The 19,059-nt window shown below is 38.8% G+C and overlaps 2 protein-coding genes across 3 annotated transcripts in view; one reads left to right on the top strand and one right to left on the bottom strand.

Annotated features, from left to right (window-relative positions):
* The window catches only part of PAQR9 (progestin and adipoQ receptor family member 9), a 54,843-nt gene extending 53,556 nt beyond the window's left edge, over positions 1 to 1,287 (top strand). Inside the window, exon 2 of the mRNA XM_066326356.1 lies at positions 1,274 to 1,287. The gene's annotated coding sequence lies outside the window, so the exon portion shown is untranslated. The remainder of the gene's footprint in view (positions 1 to 1,273) is intronic.
* TRPC1 (transient receptor potential cation channel subfamily C member 1) lies at positions 529 to 18,792 on the bottom strand. Of its 2 annotated transcripts, XM_066326355.1 has the most exons (14): positions 18,632 to 18,792; positions 17,352 to 17,506; positions 16,071 to 16,172; positions 15,054 to 15,256; positions 13,749 to 13,880; positions 13,156 to 13,351; positions 11,840 to 12,176; positions 10,716 to 10,855; positions 8,593 to 8,736; positions 5,843 to 6,018; positions 5,489 to 5,690; positions 4,789 to 4,983; positions 3,709 to 3,950; positions 529 to 719 (listed from the first exon to the last, which is right to left on the bottom strand). In XM_066326355.1, the coding sequence occupies exons 1-13, from the start codon at positions 18,765 to 18,767 to the stop codon at positions 3,723 to 3,725; spliced, it is 2,346 nt and encodes a 781-aa protein (XP_066182452.1). In that variant the 5' UTR covers positions 18,768 to 18,792; the 3' UTR covers positions 529 to 719; positions 3,709 to 3,722. The 2 variants fall into 2 exon arrangements, with proteins under 2 accessions (XP_066182452.1, XP_066182451.1); XM_066326354.1 differs by lacking the exon at positions 529 to 719 and having other exon boundaries at positions 2,011 to 3,950.
* Between the last annotated feature and the right edge of the window lie 267 nt (positions 18,793 to 19,059).

Raw genomic sequence — 19,059 nt, 5'->3', positions numbered from 1 at the left:
ACCAGAGTTCTTTGGATAATCTGTGAGCAGGGGCAGGAAACTAATGAAACACACAGTCCCTACTGGAAGTAGCCACTGCTTATTGCAGCAGGGGAATGCAGATTGCCGTTCTCTTCACTGCTGGATTCTCACATGTCATGCCAAGGGGCACTGCCACAGTGCAGCTCCAGCACAGCAGCCTCTCTTCCTGAGACTTTATGGGTCGCTGGGCTGGGGACAAAAGCATCAGAGGGGGGCACAGAGGTACAAAGAGGCTGTGCTGGGAGCTGACATCCAACAGCTCAGTGCTGCAGCCACACTCCAAAGATTGCATTGCCCGACTGACCAAACCGAACAGCACTTCTCTGTGGAGCCAACAGCAACATTTGTTTGCAAAGCAGATGGAGTTTGGAAATTTTGAATCGGAATTTTAATTTCCCAGCATTAATTCCTGTGCAGACTAAGGAATTTTATGCACAGTGCTCACTGCATTTCCTGGCAGCAGCCTGGGGAAAAGCAATGTGGAAATCACGCTCAGAGCTGTCTTGAACTACAACAATCTATTTTTATTTATGGTGACATGCCCATCTGTCACGCAGCTTTTTTCAGTGAGGCAAGAAAGGTCTGGCAGCTTACTCATTGTCTGCCAAATGGAAGGTAGGGAGAGCTCTTGCCGGCTCATCTCAACTCTCCCTTTACACCAGTTCCTTTTCCAAATCAATGCACTGGTAGCAGTAGGCCTGAAACAGGAAACAGAGGAACACAGAGGAACAGAGCAGTGCCAGTTTTTTCAAGAGTTGGTTACAAAACACAGGTAACAACTGTTACAGGTTTTTAAACCCAGTTTGTAGTTACTGTAAATTTCAAACATTTGAAATCCCACTTGCAGCCAAACAATCAAAATTATCTAATCACAACTTCTCGAATAATTTCTGCAGAAATAACAAGACCATAGTTCAGGAAGAGCATAAAGTAAGCTGACTTTCAGTAATCAGTGATTTTGATATTCCTGCTCCAAAAGAAGGCATGAAAATTTTCATTTCCATTTTTCATTTATGAAGGCAAAGTTAGCTCTAAGACAAACCTGAGATTAATATGAAAGGGAAGAAAAAACCTTTTCCAGTTATCCCAAAAATTCTTAGTTCCTTTCATGACTTGCAGAAAAGTTTGTACAAGGAAACTCTGAATCCTATAGCCAAGTAAACTCCAGCCTCTCCAAAATTTTTTTTCATATGTAGAATTTTGTTTCTGTGCCTAGAACAGAAGAACAGAAAAACTGTGCCTAGAACTCTAGAACTATTCTGTGAGTGTGCATAAGGAAGACCCGGGAATACCAGAACTGAATTGCCAAATGAGAAAGCAATAGCGTGTTTAACACACATGAACTAGAAAAATTTAAATGACGAGAGAAAATTGAGTGCAGAGCACTTGGTACTGATTAGGAGCCACGTAGATCAGAAGAGCACAGCAGCTTTCAAATAAAACAGAGATGTACAGTGTCATATAACTGAGATATGGCAGAGAACAAGCTTCTTTCTGTCTCATTCTGCAGCTTTGTGTTTCAGTGACAAGTAAAAACTCCGGAACCCCCAATCCAAAACTCCTGAGAGCCTTGAAGTGCAACAGTTCTCCCTAAGGCCATCTACACCACAGTAGACCACGGTGCCACAAGGCACTGACCAAGCTCTGATGGGCTCTGATCAGTGTAGGAAAAGCACCCAGAACCAGCTCCATTAGCTCCTTCATTCATACTGTCAACACTCCCAGGTTCCCAGAACCAACCATCCCAGTGCCAAACAGCTGATGGTGCATCTAGGACCCAAGCCAGCTGCTCTGGAACCAGCATCACTTCATGGCACTGCATGAAACTGCTTCAATGAACCAAACAGGATTGGGTCCAGAAGGAAAAAGGCAGTAACACATTAACACCAGCTACCTTAAATCCATTACCTCAACATGACAAAGAAAATACTTTCAGTGTGGTAACTGATACATAATGTGTTTTCAATATGACAAATATCAATACAACCATATTTTTCAAAGAGCTTTTATTTGCTTCCTTTCTTGAATATACACAACATACACAGCACAATTTTTATGTTGGTGCATTATTCAAACATGAGATCTCAGTCCAAATACAAAACTCAGTGACTCCTCTTTGCTTTGAACCAGGAGGTTAACTTCCCATGAAAAGCCAACACATATCAGAATCCCTCTATACTCCAACACTTCTGGAAGCAGAGTATTAAAACCTAGTTCAGAAATACATCATTTCATAGTATGGAAAATATATTAGCTTTACAAGAAAGAGTTTTATAAGAATTCCTTCAAAAAAGTAAACATTCATGTAAGCCTCCACTCTGTCAATCTCCCAAAATCAACTGCAGTCAAAGAGCACAATGGCTACCTGCGCCTTCCAGACACACAACCATTTCAGCAGAGCACCATCAGAACAGTGAAACTGTCAATCAATCCTTTAGCTGTCATAAATATACTTACTTTGTAATTAAAAATACAGGAATCTCACATTTCTCAGTTACAGTTTGTCAGCTTGAATTATATATAAGCATATAAAGCCATATAGGACCCTCTAGCACAGAAAATCCACAAAGCCCTTAGTGTCCATTGTAAGCAAAGTCAGATAAACTATTTTCACAAAACACAGTATACCTGACATAAAAAAAAAGTCTAGCTTGGCAACAATTCTGATGAAAAACATGAAAAAGAAAACCAAATTTAAAAGTAGGATATGTAAAATCTGTGTCAAGCAGACCCTTCTGAAGTACATCTCTCCAATGACAAGACTCAATAACCTCACAGAAAGAAGAGTAGAATGGCTCACAGGAATTGTTCAGCACTGCAAACAATAGCACTCACTATTATTACCACCAATGGTAATAAGGAACTCACCTCATTTTCATGATATCACAGGTTTTAATAATTCAAATAATTTATCTAGCTTTTAAAAACTCAAGATACCAAACATTATATGTTCACAGATAATTTTTAAATTCTGTTCCCGATCCTAACACATATATTAAAATGCACTATTGAGGCACTGCTGAAAAATCCAAGCAGGGTTAGATTGTCTTACACATAACCATAAACATTAAAGAAATGGTTGGTCTATTTTGTGTTCAAAATGTCAGTGTTCCCACAAAAATGAAAAGTCTTGATGATTTGATTTACTGTATTCAATAAATGTTAGTTTACAGTCAGTGTTAACATACAAAACTAGAACTGCCTCTTTCAGAGCCTTACAGTCTTCACATCCACTGTAACCTACAGTCATACATCATTTCCAACTGTGCTGGAAATTTTCTATTATTCTTTATCTGACTTCTCTATTAAAAATAAACTGCTGCATTTTCATTTTAAAATAAAGGCTATCTTCCCCCACAACTTGAAAAACAAGTATCAAAAAAGAACAAACAGTAAAAATAGAAGAAAAAACCACGTTGTGCTAGTTACGAAGCTCTAACACCTGACAGCCACAGACAGTCTGAGGAACACTTAAAAAACTCCTATATACAAATTTTATATACACACCAAGATTAAGAGGTTAAGAAAATCAGTGTATCTGTTTTTGCATTCATTTCGACCACTTGGGCACCGAGCTGAAATTCATGCAAACGTATTTTCAAATGTATTTTTGTGCAATCTTGTCTACATGATCTGGCAACAGAATTAGGTCAACACTTTCACCTACGGGTATCTAAAAGCACACACCTTTTGTGTAACAGTCAGTTTCTTGGATAAAACATAGCATATTTAGAAGTTCGAAAGCCAAGCAGGTCTCTCATCTCGTTCCGGAATTTGGACAAGTCCTGCCGCAGCTCATTGAGGTTCTCCACAGTGGCCTGATCCGTGCTTTGCATCTTCTGCCTCATGGAGGTCAAGTAGCGGTGGACTAAGCAACACATCACCTTTTGGTAATTCTCATCTCTCTTCTGCTTCAGATTTCTCCATTCCTTTCAACAAACAAACAGAACATATTTACCGTGGAAGTGATTTTTGAGCCCTAAAGCCTGTATACAATTCTCCAGAGAAGAAATATGAACAAAACAACAAAGCTATTTTTTAAATACATCCTGAGGTACACAAATATACAGTGCATATAAAATATCCAGAAAATACAACTTAAATTATAATTTGCTGGACTGGCAGAACCGAAAATTTTAATCTAGCTGGCTTGGTGATTGTTCTGTGAGCAGTCAAGAGTTCCATAACCCTGAATGTCTTTCAGTGCAAATTCTACAAAGTGCTTAAATTTGTTTATTCAATGCTATTTTCGTCAGCAGGAAGATGCAAAATAAGAATGCAAAATTGCAGGGTACAAAAAATGTTTATAAAATAAACAAAAAATGCCTTCCTTACCAATGAGTGGCCTCAGTGATTATTTTTGGTTATTCTGATACTTCTGTAATGTGTGTAAAACCAATTACCTTCTCCAAAGAATATTCTAACCTTACCATTTTTGAGATTAGCACATACTTCCTTGAGGTTTCTATGGGTTTTCATTCAATCAAAGCTTTTTTCTTTTCTCAGACTATTTCTGGGGGAATTGGGGGTTGGAGGGAAGTGGGTTGAAACTCCCAAACCAGTAAGTGAATAAAACCTTACTTAAGTAGAAATAAGTAACACTTATTTATCTTGGATGCAACGCACATTATTCTGTAGTTCCTATTTATCTTAGTAGCATTCCTCTCCTAACAGGGAGCTTCATGCAGCAATCTGCATTTTCATTTCAGCAAGCAGCACCTTTCCAGCTGCTCCAAGAGCCCCAGAGCTTGCCCAATTATTCCTCACCTTGAGGCTGTTCTGACGTTTCACTTTGCCACTTGATGTATGAGAGCAGATCCATTTACTGAGACTGTTGAAAAGGTAACAAATAGTCTTGGGAGAGGGTATGATGTTAAAAGGTGGAGGGAGTGTGCATTTGTCATCGAAGTAGCTAAGCCAAAGCTTGGCACGAGCAAACTTCCACTCCTTATCTTCATGATTCTAAAATATCACACACATTAACAGAGAAAAGAAGCAGAAATATGAATAGGTTACTTTGTAAGTTTAATTATCTCATAACTGAAAAACTGACCACTACTTAATTTTGATTATATAGCATTTTAATAGATTATAGAGCATTTTGCTTGAATATTCTAATATTAAATACTTAAAACAAGTACATCTTTCTTCAATTCCCTATATAATATGGTACAAAATTCAGAAGGTATAACCCCAGATCAAAATGCCAAAGCACCACACATATCAAAACCAGCCAGTGTATCAAGAAAGCCATCAATTCCCAGTGGGCCAAAGCCCTGCACACATTCAACATGGAAATGACAATTTTTTTAATCAAAGTAAATAAAAACTTCTTATTTGAAGGAAAAATATGAGCTCACAGAGCTCATCCATGAGGTCTACAGATCATGAGTTCCCACATCATAGAAGAAAATGGTGTAAAATCCGAAGCTACGGGTAACTGGGCAATTCATCAGACATCACTTACTGCTATCAGCTGAAAACTTTTGTGAAGCATCGCCACGAGGAGTTTAGTTAATACTATCACAACCACCACGTTGTAGGTCCCAACAATAACAGCACCCACAAAGGACTGTAATTCTTCACCGTAGCTAAAACGTGTCACAAAGATCGCCACGTGTGCCAGGGAGAAGATGTACCAGAAGAGAGCAAAGCACGTACCAATGAACCTACAGAAACAAGGGAAAAAAGCTGCTCAGCTAAACCTAACACCACAAGTGTTTGACGTAAATTCAAGGTCAGTGAAAAAATTCCAGTTCTGTTTAATTACTAGGGATTAAAGGTTAAAACAATACAGTTACTTTATAGATCTCAAACTCACGAATGGAACGTGTCATTGCTCTGTTGTTCACAGAAAATCCCCGCACAGTCCTTTTCTTCATTTACAGTAAATCCTTTGTCATAAAGTTGGGTCAATCCAATAGTGAATGAGAACAAGACAAGAAGAAACATGCCCAGAAATTTTCCAAAATCTTGTAGCATCTGCCCCATTGAAATCTGTGAAATAGATTTATTTTTAATTTTAGTAAAACATGTAGCTATTTTTATTTGTGTTATTTCCTTCAGCCTTTGATCAACAAAAAATCTATTTACATTTTTAACATGTACATTAAATTTCGATAAGCTAAACAGACTTTAAGGTCAGGAGATAACCTTGCACTTTTCAGATTAAAATTCTAGATATTAAAAAGAATATATAAGTAATTTTAACATCGCCTGGAAAAATAAATATCCTCCAAATAACCATAAGCAATAGTAATGTACACCTTGTTATTTATTTGCAATACCAATGGTAATAAGGAACTCACAGATCAACAGACAAAAGCAGTAAATTAAATGCATTTGAAAATAAATGCCATCACAGAAAGTTAAGAAAACACTTAGAGGGACAGTGATTTAATCAAAACATTTGGAATAATTTATCACTAATTAAAAAAAAAAAAAGTAGTATACAAAAAGCCCATCTGCAGAATAACAAATTAGTTCACTGTACATTTTATGTATGACTTAAAATAAACATGGGTGTAGGCACACAGAAATTGAAGGATAAAGCACACAAGGTATGACAGTAAATTCAGATCATTAGTTTCCATTTCAAAATATCCTATATAGAATTTTACAACATTAGAAATACAGCACCTTTAAAAAAACTCAATCATATGCTTGTGATTTTTACCAACACAGGAAAGACCTTGATTTGCTTTTGACATAAGCACGAATTTTTGCACAGGCACAGCATAATATGTTTATATAATTTAATTAGTCTTCCTACAAACTTCTTCAGAGCTGTGTACCATTGTAAAGAATGCAAATATATGTAATGTGGGATTGGGCTAATCTGATCTATATAAATCACTGTTTGGAAAGCCTGGTCCTGTAGGAATCAAAATCTGTACCAAATCCCTGTCCAGAACTGTAGCCCAATTGCCAGGTTTGGCAAGTACAGCTTTACTGGGAGATGAATTCCTGCTCCCTCCTTTGCTGCTGGAAAGTCACCAAGTACCTCCTGCAGCACAGCACATTTGGAGTCTGTACAGTTTGTAGTGGCCATGGAGATTCTGCAGCTGTGGGCAAAGCTCTGCACCAATTCCATGCACGTTTGCTCAGAGGATGACTGTACTCCCCATGGAACTGTTTCATCACATCCAACCCTTTAGTAAAAAAACCCAACCCAAATCCCAGCAGCAAAACATTTCCCATTTAACACACGGGTCCAGCCAAGAGAGAGAAAAAGTAGACAAAACAGGAGTGCACAAAAAGTGCAAACTGCCCAAAGCTACTTTGGAAGAGAGTGTAATAACCCATCCCAAATGCCAGTTGCTTTCTTCATAGGTTTATGCTTTCCCTCTCCAAGTATTTACAATTTCTAAGCACTTGAAATCTTATTATCTCATCTAAGGAAGTACTACTCTACCTTCTGTTAATAATAAATCCATCACACACAGCCAATTTACAAATCTGGATTATAACAGGTTTTATTAGCCAATAAGTCAAGTAACTGAAGGCTTAAAAATAACTCTAAGAGCCAAGAGAACATGGTAGCTGCCTTCCCCCGCCCCCACTGCTGGGTTTCCATGCCCATATTTGATTACCACCATCTGAACTTTGTGACCTACTTTCAGAAAATACTGTAAGAGTTGTTGCACCGGCCCTGCTGGCCAGCAGTAATAACCTAAGCCCCTGTGTGCCTCTGAATGGGGTGACTGTTGACTGTTTTTATTTACTTGGAAAATTTCATAACACAGCCTCCTAATAAAAAACTTGTGAAAGATCTAGTACATAAATAAATATGCACATTAAACAGTGAATCTCTTCAAAATGTGCAGAGACTTCAGCGTTCAATCAATTTGTACAAGCCTAATGCTTAACACAACATCAAGACTTTAGTATTTTTTCAAAGTGTGTGAGTACATTTTCATTTAAAATATATAAATTAGATAATTAGATAATTAAAATGTGGGAAGTTTTACTGTCATTATTACTGGAAGGCTTCAACAAATACCAAGCAAGAAGAAACCTGTTCTCCCTCCTTATAACTGCCAATAAACACAAATCTCTCAATATTCTTGAGAGATTTATATTTTTCAAACAAAAGCAATTTGCACAACTCAAGGTGCAGCTTCAAGGAGATCACAGACATAAACAATAAGGCTTTTGATTACTCTTCCTTGCTACACAATTATTCATCAATCTCTTTAGAGATAAGAAGCTAAGGCAATTATTTGCATAAACTTTACAGGAAGAACATGATCCTTACACTTTCCAAACTGAGAAAGCTTAGGCATTATGTTAACCTTAAAACAGATTAAAACAAAAATATAGTACAGGTATAACTATCATGGAAAAGTACATTAATGAACTACACAAGGTCTTTCACTCCTTATCTTACCTCTTTCCCATCTGAATCAGTATGCTTTACACATGAGATTAATTTTTTAAAAAGTCAAACTTCAATGCAGTATACTTCTTTCAACTTTTCACTTTGTTATTTTAACATTTTTTTCCTATTTTCAATAAGACTCTTGATAGCAAATTAGGTTTAATATTTTTTCAAAAAGTAATGCTATTCACCTGGAGTGGTCCCAGAATGGAGCTGGTTGTGTACATGAAGAAGAGACGCAGGTAACTAAGAACATTGGCAAAGGCAAAAAGACCCTCTGCCACTAGGGTAGGATGGAATGCATCCCAGTCCTTCCTTTCAGCATAATCATGAAACTGCAACATAAAAAACGGACAAGTTGAGATCACTAACATAATAAATACAGAAATGTACCCATCCACCTCTCCCTGTTTCTACTTCCAAACCAGGCAAGAGCACAGAAGAAATGAATGTATCCCTCATAGGTGTCATACCTCTTTCAAAGGCATTTTAAAAGCCATTCCAGAGGGAGCCAGAAATCAGACAATTTAAATCCAACACCTAACTCTGCCACTCACTTGTTCAACCATTTATTCTCCTGTTCTCTTTTACTTCTACTCTGTTTTGCAGAGTCTATTGGAACAGGGACTTGGGTATTTAATAAACATGTGCATTGCCTTGTATAATAGGCCTCAGTCAAAAACAGTATTGAAAAGAAAACCAATGTACACATGCAATTGCAACGTGGTGATAGCTGATATTAACCAGTTTTGGAAAACTTAAGACTTGGGGATCCTTCAACAGATTTTATGAATGGCTCCAGAGAATGGGAGTCACAAGTAAACTGTTCCTTGAGGTATTATCCACTAAGTACTACTATTCAACTTATTCAGGGAACATCCACAAATTCCTAACTTTTGGTTTGGCTGAAAATATTCAGCGCTTATATCACCAGCTTCTGCTGTCCCAAAATTGACATTTAAAAACCAAGGAACTCCCAGCTGATTTATAATAACACCCAAAAGCCTGCTGCACAAAGATGGCAAGAAGTAGGGGTAAATATTTTGTTACACACTGCAACTGCACATGTACAAATCCTTCTGCAACAGAGGGTCTTCCTTTATTTCTGACAGTTTTGAGGCCTATAAGGGACTTAAGATGCAAAGTGAACATTTTTATTTGGTTTTCTATATGATTTATAAACTCTAAAAAAAAATAATTTGGCCATGTAAAAGGGGAAATCCCCCCACTATATGCTTATTGTGTAGGACAGGAGTCCTACATCTTTGAAAAGGTTACAATTTAAATTGGCAACAATATGTCTTATCTCAGCAAAGAACTAATACTAGAGACAGGCTGGTTGCAAAGCAAATGGCTGGGAAAGCAGCCCAATGTGGTATTCTCCCTCTAGCTTTTTTCCAAGAAATGGAGCCTTCCTTTCCAAATGATTACCAGCCTCTGAATCGATGCTAGGACAGGGAAATGAGCCAAACACCAAGTTGGGAAGAACTGAAGCAGTTTATTTCCCTCCCAACTGCCAGGCAGCTGTCAACTTGCAGTTTTCAAGACACAATAATGGTGCTACTGCACTGGCTTGGATTTTGCTGCAATAGTCACATTCAATTGGTCTGGCAGTTTGCCATGTGCTGTGTGGTTAACAACACATGCAACAGAATGGCAATGATCATTTTCAAAACTTGTATTTTCAATCAAATCCAGATGGCTTTTCCTAGAGACAAGACAAGGCTCCTCTATGGTCTCAGGGCTTTCATCCTTACTATCAAAGAAAACCCCAACCAAAAAAAAAACCCACCAAGCAAAAACCAATCAAAAATCCACCACTTATGAACTTTGAATATATGTAATCAAAAGCTAAATAAAACTTTCTGTAACAAAAATGCACTAGGCAATCCAAACACAGGCGAGCTCAAACGCCCAATCTGATGAGATGCATTTCCCTAAACAAAAACGAAGCCATCTGGAAGAGCAGCCAGTTCTTACAAGGAAGACAGTAGCTCTCTTTGGGGGTTCTAAGTGCTCGGACATGTCGTGATGTGTTTTCTGACTCCCACTTGCCTGATGAACTGTGCATTGAAGACAAGGTGCAACAGGACCTGAGGTCTTGACAACTGCATGGCCCATAGCACACAGAGCCAGTAAACCCAAAACCTACACTGCACCACATCACAGGCCATTACCAATGTACATTTACCACAACACCCTACTTCTAACACACCACACATAACACATCTTGAGGTATTTTGCAGCAATGTACTAGTCATACTTGCTCAGTCAGCCCCAGAGGAGCTTTGGATCTATGAAGATTGGTGCTCACCTTGTTATGGGCAACCACTTTAAGAGCAAAAGTTGCCAAATACAGGGAATTCATGACAAAACTAAGCTGATTGCGGGATTCTTCTAAAAAATCTTCTAAACCATCATACCAGAGCCTCTTAACATCTGACCACACCATTCCTGCAGGAAAAATAGAACCTCATTTTAATGATTATGTTGCTTAGATATAATTTTTAAATCCTACTTGAAATCTATATTAGAATATTACATGCAAAAAAGATATATTTCTGTAGCCTTTAGGTAAAATTACTAAGATTAATGACACTTTGTCTACAGCAGTCTTGATGCAACAAAAGATTTTACAATATTATAATACTTAATTTCAAAGCAAATGAAGAATCTGACTTGTATTCAAAATTTGAAGTTTTCAGGTCTCTTTTAAGACCTGCCTGTATTTGTGTAGAAGATAAAACATATTTCCAAAATCTGCAAGAACTTCTCAACGGTTTTAAACAGCTCAATTGTGAAAGGAATCACTGTTACACAAAAATTCCCTCACCCTAAAATATCAAATAAATCACCTTCAGAATTACTTAGATAAAAACTGTGCTGTTTTTTACTATATCACTACTTTCTACAAGGCAAATGCAACAAATGATACATATCTTATTACCTTACATTAAGAAAGTTAAATTTTAATATAAAACCAATTGCATGCCAGACAACCAACACCAAGGTAAAAGTTATGAAATTTCAACCAAAGTTCTTGAGAACTCAACAAATGTTATACCTGTGCTCCCTCTGCTGCATCAAGCAGAAGTGACATGCAGCCGTTCTGGTACAGTTAGGATAACTGGTGACAATGACATACAGAAATAGAAAACCACAACATGGGAAAACAAGCATGAGGTAAATGCACACCTCTAATCTCTTAGACTAAGATGGAGCATGCATACATAAACATACACAACATATACTTCTATCTTTAAACCACATACAACTGTGCAGCAAGTCCACATTTTGTTAGTAACTACTTTTCCAACCAAGCACTACAGAACTGGTCATGGAAGACTGAGTTATTACTTATTGCTGATTTACCAATAAAGTGGCATTTTTTTATATATATTCAGCAATTGTCATCCAATCCACTCAAATAATACCTACCAATAAGCCATATTATCAGAAGATAGTCTATTCTCTCAAGGGCTGGTCCCATTGTATTCTTCTTATTCTCATTGTAGACAAGGGAGTACAAATTAAGTAACAACAGAAACGTGAAATATGAAGCTCCATGAATAATAAACTTCATAAAGGGAGTGTGAATTATTCGACCTACTCGAGATTTAGGAGCTAACAAGTAACACAGGGACAGAAGTGGCCAGAAGATGCCAACCATGAGAACAGTGAGGATCTTCTTGCAGGTGTGCTTGCGCCGATAGCCGGCCATCTGCCCGAACCACACCGTGTTGAGAAACTGCTGGCAGTTGGACTGGGCAACAAACTGGGGGGAAAGAGGGGGAGAAACAAACAAGGAATCACTCTCAGATTTCCTAACACATATTACTAAGTTGCATAATTAAAATTAATTTTCTAACTATATGTATACCACACAAAAAAGTTGTTATTTTCCAAGCCCTGCAGTAAAAGCAAGTTATGCTCAAACCCAGAAGAACACTGAAATATTTCAGTGTGCTTGATAAGTGCAGGCCAGAAATGTGTAATGCTCTTTGTGGGGCATTCCAGAACTACAGCCTAGGACTTTTAAATGCTATGTCTTTCAACAGTTTCAAAACAGTTTAAGTCTAGACATGTAGAACAGACAGAATTATATAACTCCTTTTGTAAATCCTAACTAAAAATGGATTTTGCATGAAAAGGAAACTTCCACTCTTTCCTTGGTCCTTGTACTAGAATCCCACAAATATCCACTTGCCTTCTAGCACAGAAAACTAGAGTTATAATTTATGAAGGGACAAAAGTGACAATAACCTACTGCATGGAGGAAGTTGCATACTGATGGCATAAAAAGTGATTCTATTCTGGAACAGAGGGGCTATTCAGCTATACCAGCACAGGTCCAACCTAATTACTGAATAGCACAGGCAAGGCCTGAGACAAAGCTGAACAATTTATGAGCAGTGAGAAAATGATAAATCATGTTTGGCACCTAAGGATCCATCCCTCTCTAGGCAAGGATTTAATGAGGAACTGAATAAATAATTACCACTACCAGAGCTGTTAATAACAAAGCAGTAGCCTATACTCCAATACAGAAAATACTACATTCATCTCCACAGTAAGCACTGAAGAATCACTCAGTACCTCGCAGCATCCCTGTTTCACATATTGATATCTGTGTATTACCATCTCCTCTGTAACTCCTGCAAATTTATTTCCACTTGTGTCCAGAAGCAGAACAAAGCAATTATTACTAGCAAAATATGATATGAAAAGTCTATCAAGTTACTGCAAAGACCAACCTCTTTTTGATTATACTTGATTGCAAGTTTTAAGCGGCTTAAGTTCATCCTCTCTTCCAACAATCCTCGCTTGTCTACGTGTTCCTCACTGGAGGTGTGATTCAGAATCACTTCCAGCTCCCGGGAATTCCGTGCTTGTGCCAGTAAATCTTTAGCAAAGGTTTTGCACTGTTGGGCGAGCTCCTCATAATCATTTCTGAAACACACAGAAGCAGTATGTACTACTATTACACTGCTCCTGTATTTTCATGAAATCATGAGATATTGATATGATTAACAAGTGTGTGATTTCCAAGTAAGTCAGCATTTTGCATAATTTCTGTTTATTTTTGCAGAGTAGAGCTGAAATTTGAAAAACTGGTGCAACTACACACATTGAAATGTCTATACCTGAAGTTATTTAAAGAAATTAAACTGCTGAAATTACTATTAAGGAGGCATAAATTATATTATATAACTTATTATGGTCTAATTATCAGTTCAAACACTCCACTTACAAAAAATTAAGAATAAACTTTTTATCATGTATACATATTTCTACACCTGTAATTTCATTAAAAACATTCAAACTGATTTGTGTTTTCAATTCCTACCTGAACTCAACCTCAACAAGGCTTAATTCTTTCAAGTCTGCACTAAGTTCAAAAGCTCTTAGGATTGGATCCTCCTCTGTCAACATTATTAAGGCAGGACTGGCCAAACACCGATAAATGTCAAGACGAAATCTGTGACAAAAGAACAGCAAACACAATGAAGATGTTTTATTTCCTTAGCAGCTTCAAACCAGAACCAGTTCCAAAGGTTTGCCTAAAATGGCCAGCTGAAAGACAGGACAATTTGGTTTGTTAATATCAGACACTCCAAGCATCAACTGCAGTACGTCCTGTAAGATACATAATATATTTAGAACCCCAAAGTATCCAAAATTGGGCAAACTGGTTCCCTCTTCTTTTCCTCACTACTTCCACTCTTACCAGTACACACAACATAACAGAAGTTCTACATTAAATAAAGAGCTCCTGCATCAAATATTTCTGTTGTTTGTCTGCTTTGGATACCCTGACATCTTTTCTCATACTGAAGTTAATGATACAGGGAATAGGCTGGATACCAGAATGTGGCCTGTGGTAGCTCACCACCAAAAACTCAAATCCTCTCACTACTCTTATTTTTTAGTATTTTGGATACAGACTGAAGTAACTATGCAATAATTATTGTGTATTGAAATTGCAGTACACTTACGATCTTTGAACTCTGTGATTTTTCATCCAAATTCTCTCATAATTAATTTTATTTCACCCTCACATATGTTCTCAAGTTAACCACACAAAATATTTACCAGATTGCTACACCCGCCTCCTCATTTCTATCTTTATTAAAAAGCTTTCTACTTTCAAAAATACTGAAGAAAAAAAGAAAAAAAAAAAAAGAAAGAAAATTGTCTTTAGTTTGCATACATTAATCCATGCCACATAAACACTTTTAGAAACAGAATCCAAAATTATCCACTTCCTCACTCTGGCTCACAAAGCCCCAGGTATTAAAACTAACTTGAGAAAAATTTTATTTGCATAGTCCCTACGGCTCCAAGCCAAAGGCAGCTGGAATGTTTGAGACACACCTGGCAGAAAGGAAAGGCACACAGTGACTATGTACAGTACTAAAAGTATAAAACTAAAATGGAAAAAAAGCAACTGCCTCTCACTAACCTCTTCAGGCACAACCCATCCCCAAGAACTACCATCTCTCACAATAAGAGCTATACAATACATTAAGGGAATCCACTCATAAAACTTCACCTTAAAAAGAAAAAGGAATATACTGAATCTGACCCAATTCTCTGCAATACCAGTGGATTAAGAATCTTTTTATTATGGCTTATGACTGCTAAGGCTCACCTGGAATGTCGCAGGCTATCTTTTTTGTTCTTGGCAGTGCACAGTGTGCACTCACAGCCCACAGCATGAGGTTTGGGTAATGATATGTCTTGCTTCAACAGCATGGTGAGAATTTCATAGTTGTTACGATGAGCAGCTAAAATGACTGGTGCCACATCCATGGTTGTTGAGTACTCTGGGTTCTGAATGCGCTCCATTAATTTCTGGAATAAAATGTAGGAAGTATCTAAATTTATTACCTACAGTTTTACTACATGTAAGGAGGTTTTTGACTGTTCAACCAAGAAATTCTCCTTCAAAATACTTTCCAATGTTTTACAACATGATCAGAAAGAGTTCAACATTCAAACACCTGTCAGATAAACACTAAAAAATAATAAAAGACCCAGATACTTTTCTGGTCAATTTACACAGAAATACTGCCTATTTTTCCAATACACACAGGATATTAGAAATTGTTATTTTGCTCTAGTTTGTGAAAAAATTATTGTATTTAGCATTAAGTGCAGAAAAAATATCCTGAATGAATACACAACACCTTATTCCTTACAAGCCCCCAGCTCCTTTTTGTACTTTCGAAAGCTCTTTGGTACTTAAGCACTGACAAATTATACTTCAACTGCTTTCATTTCAAGGTGATGCTCTGATGTTCATAGATTTGCTCTGAAAATCTAGGACGCTTCAATACCTGAATAAACACTTTATAAGCCAAGGCTGCTAACTACCTTGCAAACACACTACTAGAAAAGATTTATAATCACTAGGTTTTTCTCTTCTGAACTAGGCATGTGTTTGGCAGGTATAAAGCCACAGGATTCCATAGATGATAAAGCAAAATAATAAATTTCAGCTTTCAGAACAAAACAGGTTACAAAAATAATCTCTGGTGTCCAGATTCTATCAGCTTACAGATGCAGAATTTATGAACATTGCTTTAAATACTACAGATACCCCAAGAAAGCAACAGTCTTCACAGCCCTAACCAAAACTCAAGGACAACAATTAACAGCACTTAACCACAATGGTTGGTCTGGAGGATCGTTTTGGTCGGTGATTGAGTAGAATGTCAACAGCTCCCACCACTTCTGAGTCAATGGCCACCAAAAGTGCATCCGAGGACTAAGTAAAGAAAACAAATCATATGTGAAGGCAGCAGTGACTTAAACAGCACAAAAAGACAAACTTAAACCAAACTGCATTTTTTCATGCATTTTTTCAATTTAATTTTTAAGTACTAAAATTATGTTCTGTATTATCACCAGGCATATGATCAGGATACAAATTCAGGTTCCCATTGCAGGAGTTCATATAGTATTAGTGACAATTCGTATCACTGCACCCACAGCAGAGGAATCCATTGAATAGATTGCTTACCAGCAAAGATGATGCAGAAAACTTACAAAAAACAAGTTTCAAGTCCCAGTTTGCCAGGTTATTAGATAAAAAGCAAGTATAAGTGTAACACAGCTCAGGCATATGGGATACTTCAGCCCTACATTTGTAATTCTGGGGTATAGCTAGGAAAATAAGCTTTTGCCTTCTTGGCTGGTAACCAACCACTTCTGCACCTTCTATTATGCTGAGACAAGCAGCTTTTCATTTTCCCTACAGATGACATTATTCTTCTTGATTCATTTACAAAAAATTGGATTTTTACTTCAAAAATAAAAGAAAAAGACACAGCTGTTATTACTGCCAATAATTCAGGTAGTGAGAAGTTTGTTGTTTTATTCATTCCCGATATCAAACAACGTAACAAAAGATGCTACTTTTCCCTGTCTTACTCCATCATAGCTTCACCTCTCTCACCAGTAGCAGAGATGCTGCCTACATTTAAGGAAGTCTTGTTGGTAGGAAACTGCCCTGGTATTATGCACAAATCAAATTTAACAAGAGAGCACTGCAGAAATGCATGTTCACCTTAACTGAAAATCAACTAATATAATGTGAATTCCTCTGTGCTACTATTTAAAAAGTTAATATGAGGCACTTACACCATGTATGTTTTTTCTTTGGGACAATGTATGCATTATATCAGCAGCAATAGTAACATTTAAAATAAAACTCAAACTTGTTAATATCATAGGAAATGTTATTTATACATTTGCCACGCCAATAAAATCCCACTAGAAAAGTCAACCTGTGAGAAAAAACCACCTTCACATTACTTTTTCCAATTTACTAGAAAAAGAATTGAACTGCCTTAAAAAGGCAGACTGCATTTATGTCCAAATTCTGACAGATTAACAAAAAAGATATATGACTACAGTGAACATTTTAATAATGTTTGTTGGATACCTGGCAGCCATAATCCAAAAGCAGCTGTAGTATGTCCAAGTTTTCATTTTCAATGGTTATGGTAACAGCATTTCGTCCAAGCACATCCACACAATTTATGTTCATTTCACCTGAGCTGTTTTCCTCTAGGAGTTTCTTAACCATGTAATAGTCACCTGCAGAAGTAAGGTAGGGATATCACTTTGTTATAAAGTAATAAAAGCATGTGATCATTTTAAGTACCCCTTACCATCAAACAAGACACTGTTCCATAGCTGACAACAGTAACTGAGCATCAGTTACTGATGCATTACAGTAACAGTATCAGACAAGTAAAAAGTCAAGGTAGATAAGCATTCTCTCATCAGGGAAGAAACTAAAGCTATTTCAGGAGATCTGTCTTCAGGAAAGCACTAGACATGTACTTTAATCCACCCCTTTAGTTCCCGTCGTAAAAATTAACAAACAAAAGCATGGGTGCTTTTCAAAACTGTGTCTTAGTAACAAATTACTTTGCAACACAGAAGGCCATGACCAAGACAGATCTCAGTGTACTTACATGCACAAGTATATGTAGAATACAGTAAAACACGTACCAAGAGTACTGAACCAGCTGTTATACAGACAACTGGGCTTTGTTACTTTTTTGTTGTTGTTGTTATGCAGCCTTTCAGCTCTCTGAACCTCTGTTTATAGTTAAAGAGAGAAAGCCATGGCTTCCTCTGATGCTCAGGACAGCCTGCACCGGCTGTGCAGACGCAAGGCATCCCATCACCGAGAGTCCCGGAGCAAACCGAAGCAGGCTGGCGAATGCAGGAGCAGCGCTGTGGCTGTGAGCCGAGCTGAGGCCGGGGCCAGCACACAGCTCTGCGAGCTCCGGCCGCCGTGCTTACGGCCCAGGCACACACAGCCCTGCGGAACACCATTAAAAACACACCCTGGAGCCCTGCGTTTCAGACTGGAGATCAGTTTGAGTTAAGGCCGCCTTTCGACTCAAAGGTAACTAAATATAGGCGTAAAGCAAGCAGCATATTTTACAAAGACAGATCTTTTCCCATCCGCCACCAATGGCACAAATCGCAGGATACCGGTGTCGCTTATCCTGGGGGTGTCTAGCTAAGCCCCAATTTCACTGCAGCTTTCTATTCAGAGACGCTCTAACAGCGGACACCTCGCAGACCGCCCCGACACAACCCGGCCGCCCTCAGGAAGGCGGCAGGAGCCGCCCCGCGCCTCCCTTTCCCCTCCGGGGCCGGCGAGGGGAGCGCAGAGCAGGGCTGACAGCCGGCCGGGGCCGCTACCTTTGTCGCAGGCCAGCAGGAAAAGCTTCTCGTCCAGCGTGGTCTCCTCCTTCACCTGCCGCACATCCTTCAGCGCCAGCAGCTTGTTGGGCGAGGCCGAGGCGGACGGGTCGGCGCTCTGGTAGAGGGCGGCCATGGCTCCGCCAGGCCCATGCGGACCGGGCGGGCGCTGTGGCGGCCCCCGGGCACCGCCGGCGAGCGGGGCGGCGGCCCGGGCCAGGTCACCCGCGGCGGGCGGGCAGCGCCGGGCAGCGCCGGGCCGGGCGGGGCGGGGCCGGGCAGGGTAGGGCCGCGCCCCGGCACAGTGCGCAGGCGCACGGCCCGCCGCCGGGACAGCGCAGGGGGCGGAGCCGGGGAACGGCCACGCCCCGCGGCCGGGAACAGACCCGGGATACGGAACGGCCCCGGGACACGGAAAACACCCGGCA

This window comes from Sylvia atricapilla, chromosome 10 (genome assembly GCF_009819655.1).
Source record: "Sylvia atricapilla isolate bSylAtr1 chromosome 10, bSylAtr1.pri, whole genome shotgun sequence".
Classification (NCBI taxonomy): domain Eukaryota; kingdom Metazoa; phylum Chordata; class Aves; order Passeriformes; family Sylviidae; genus Sylvia; species Sylvia atricapilla.
Note: the sequence above shows the minus strand (reverse complement) of the source record. Positions and strands in the feature narration are given on the sequence as shown.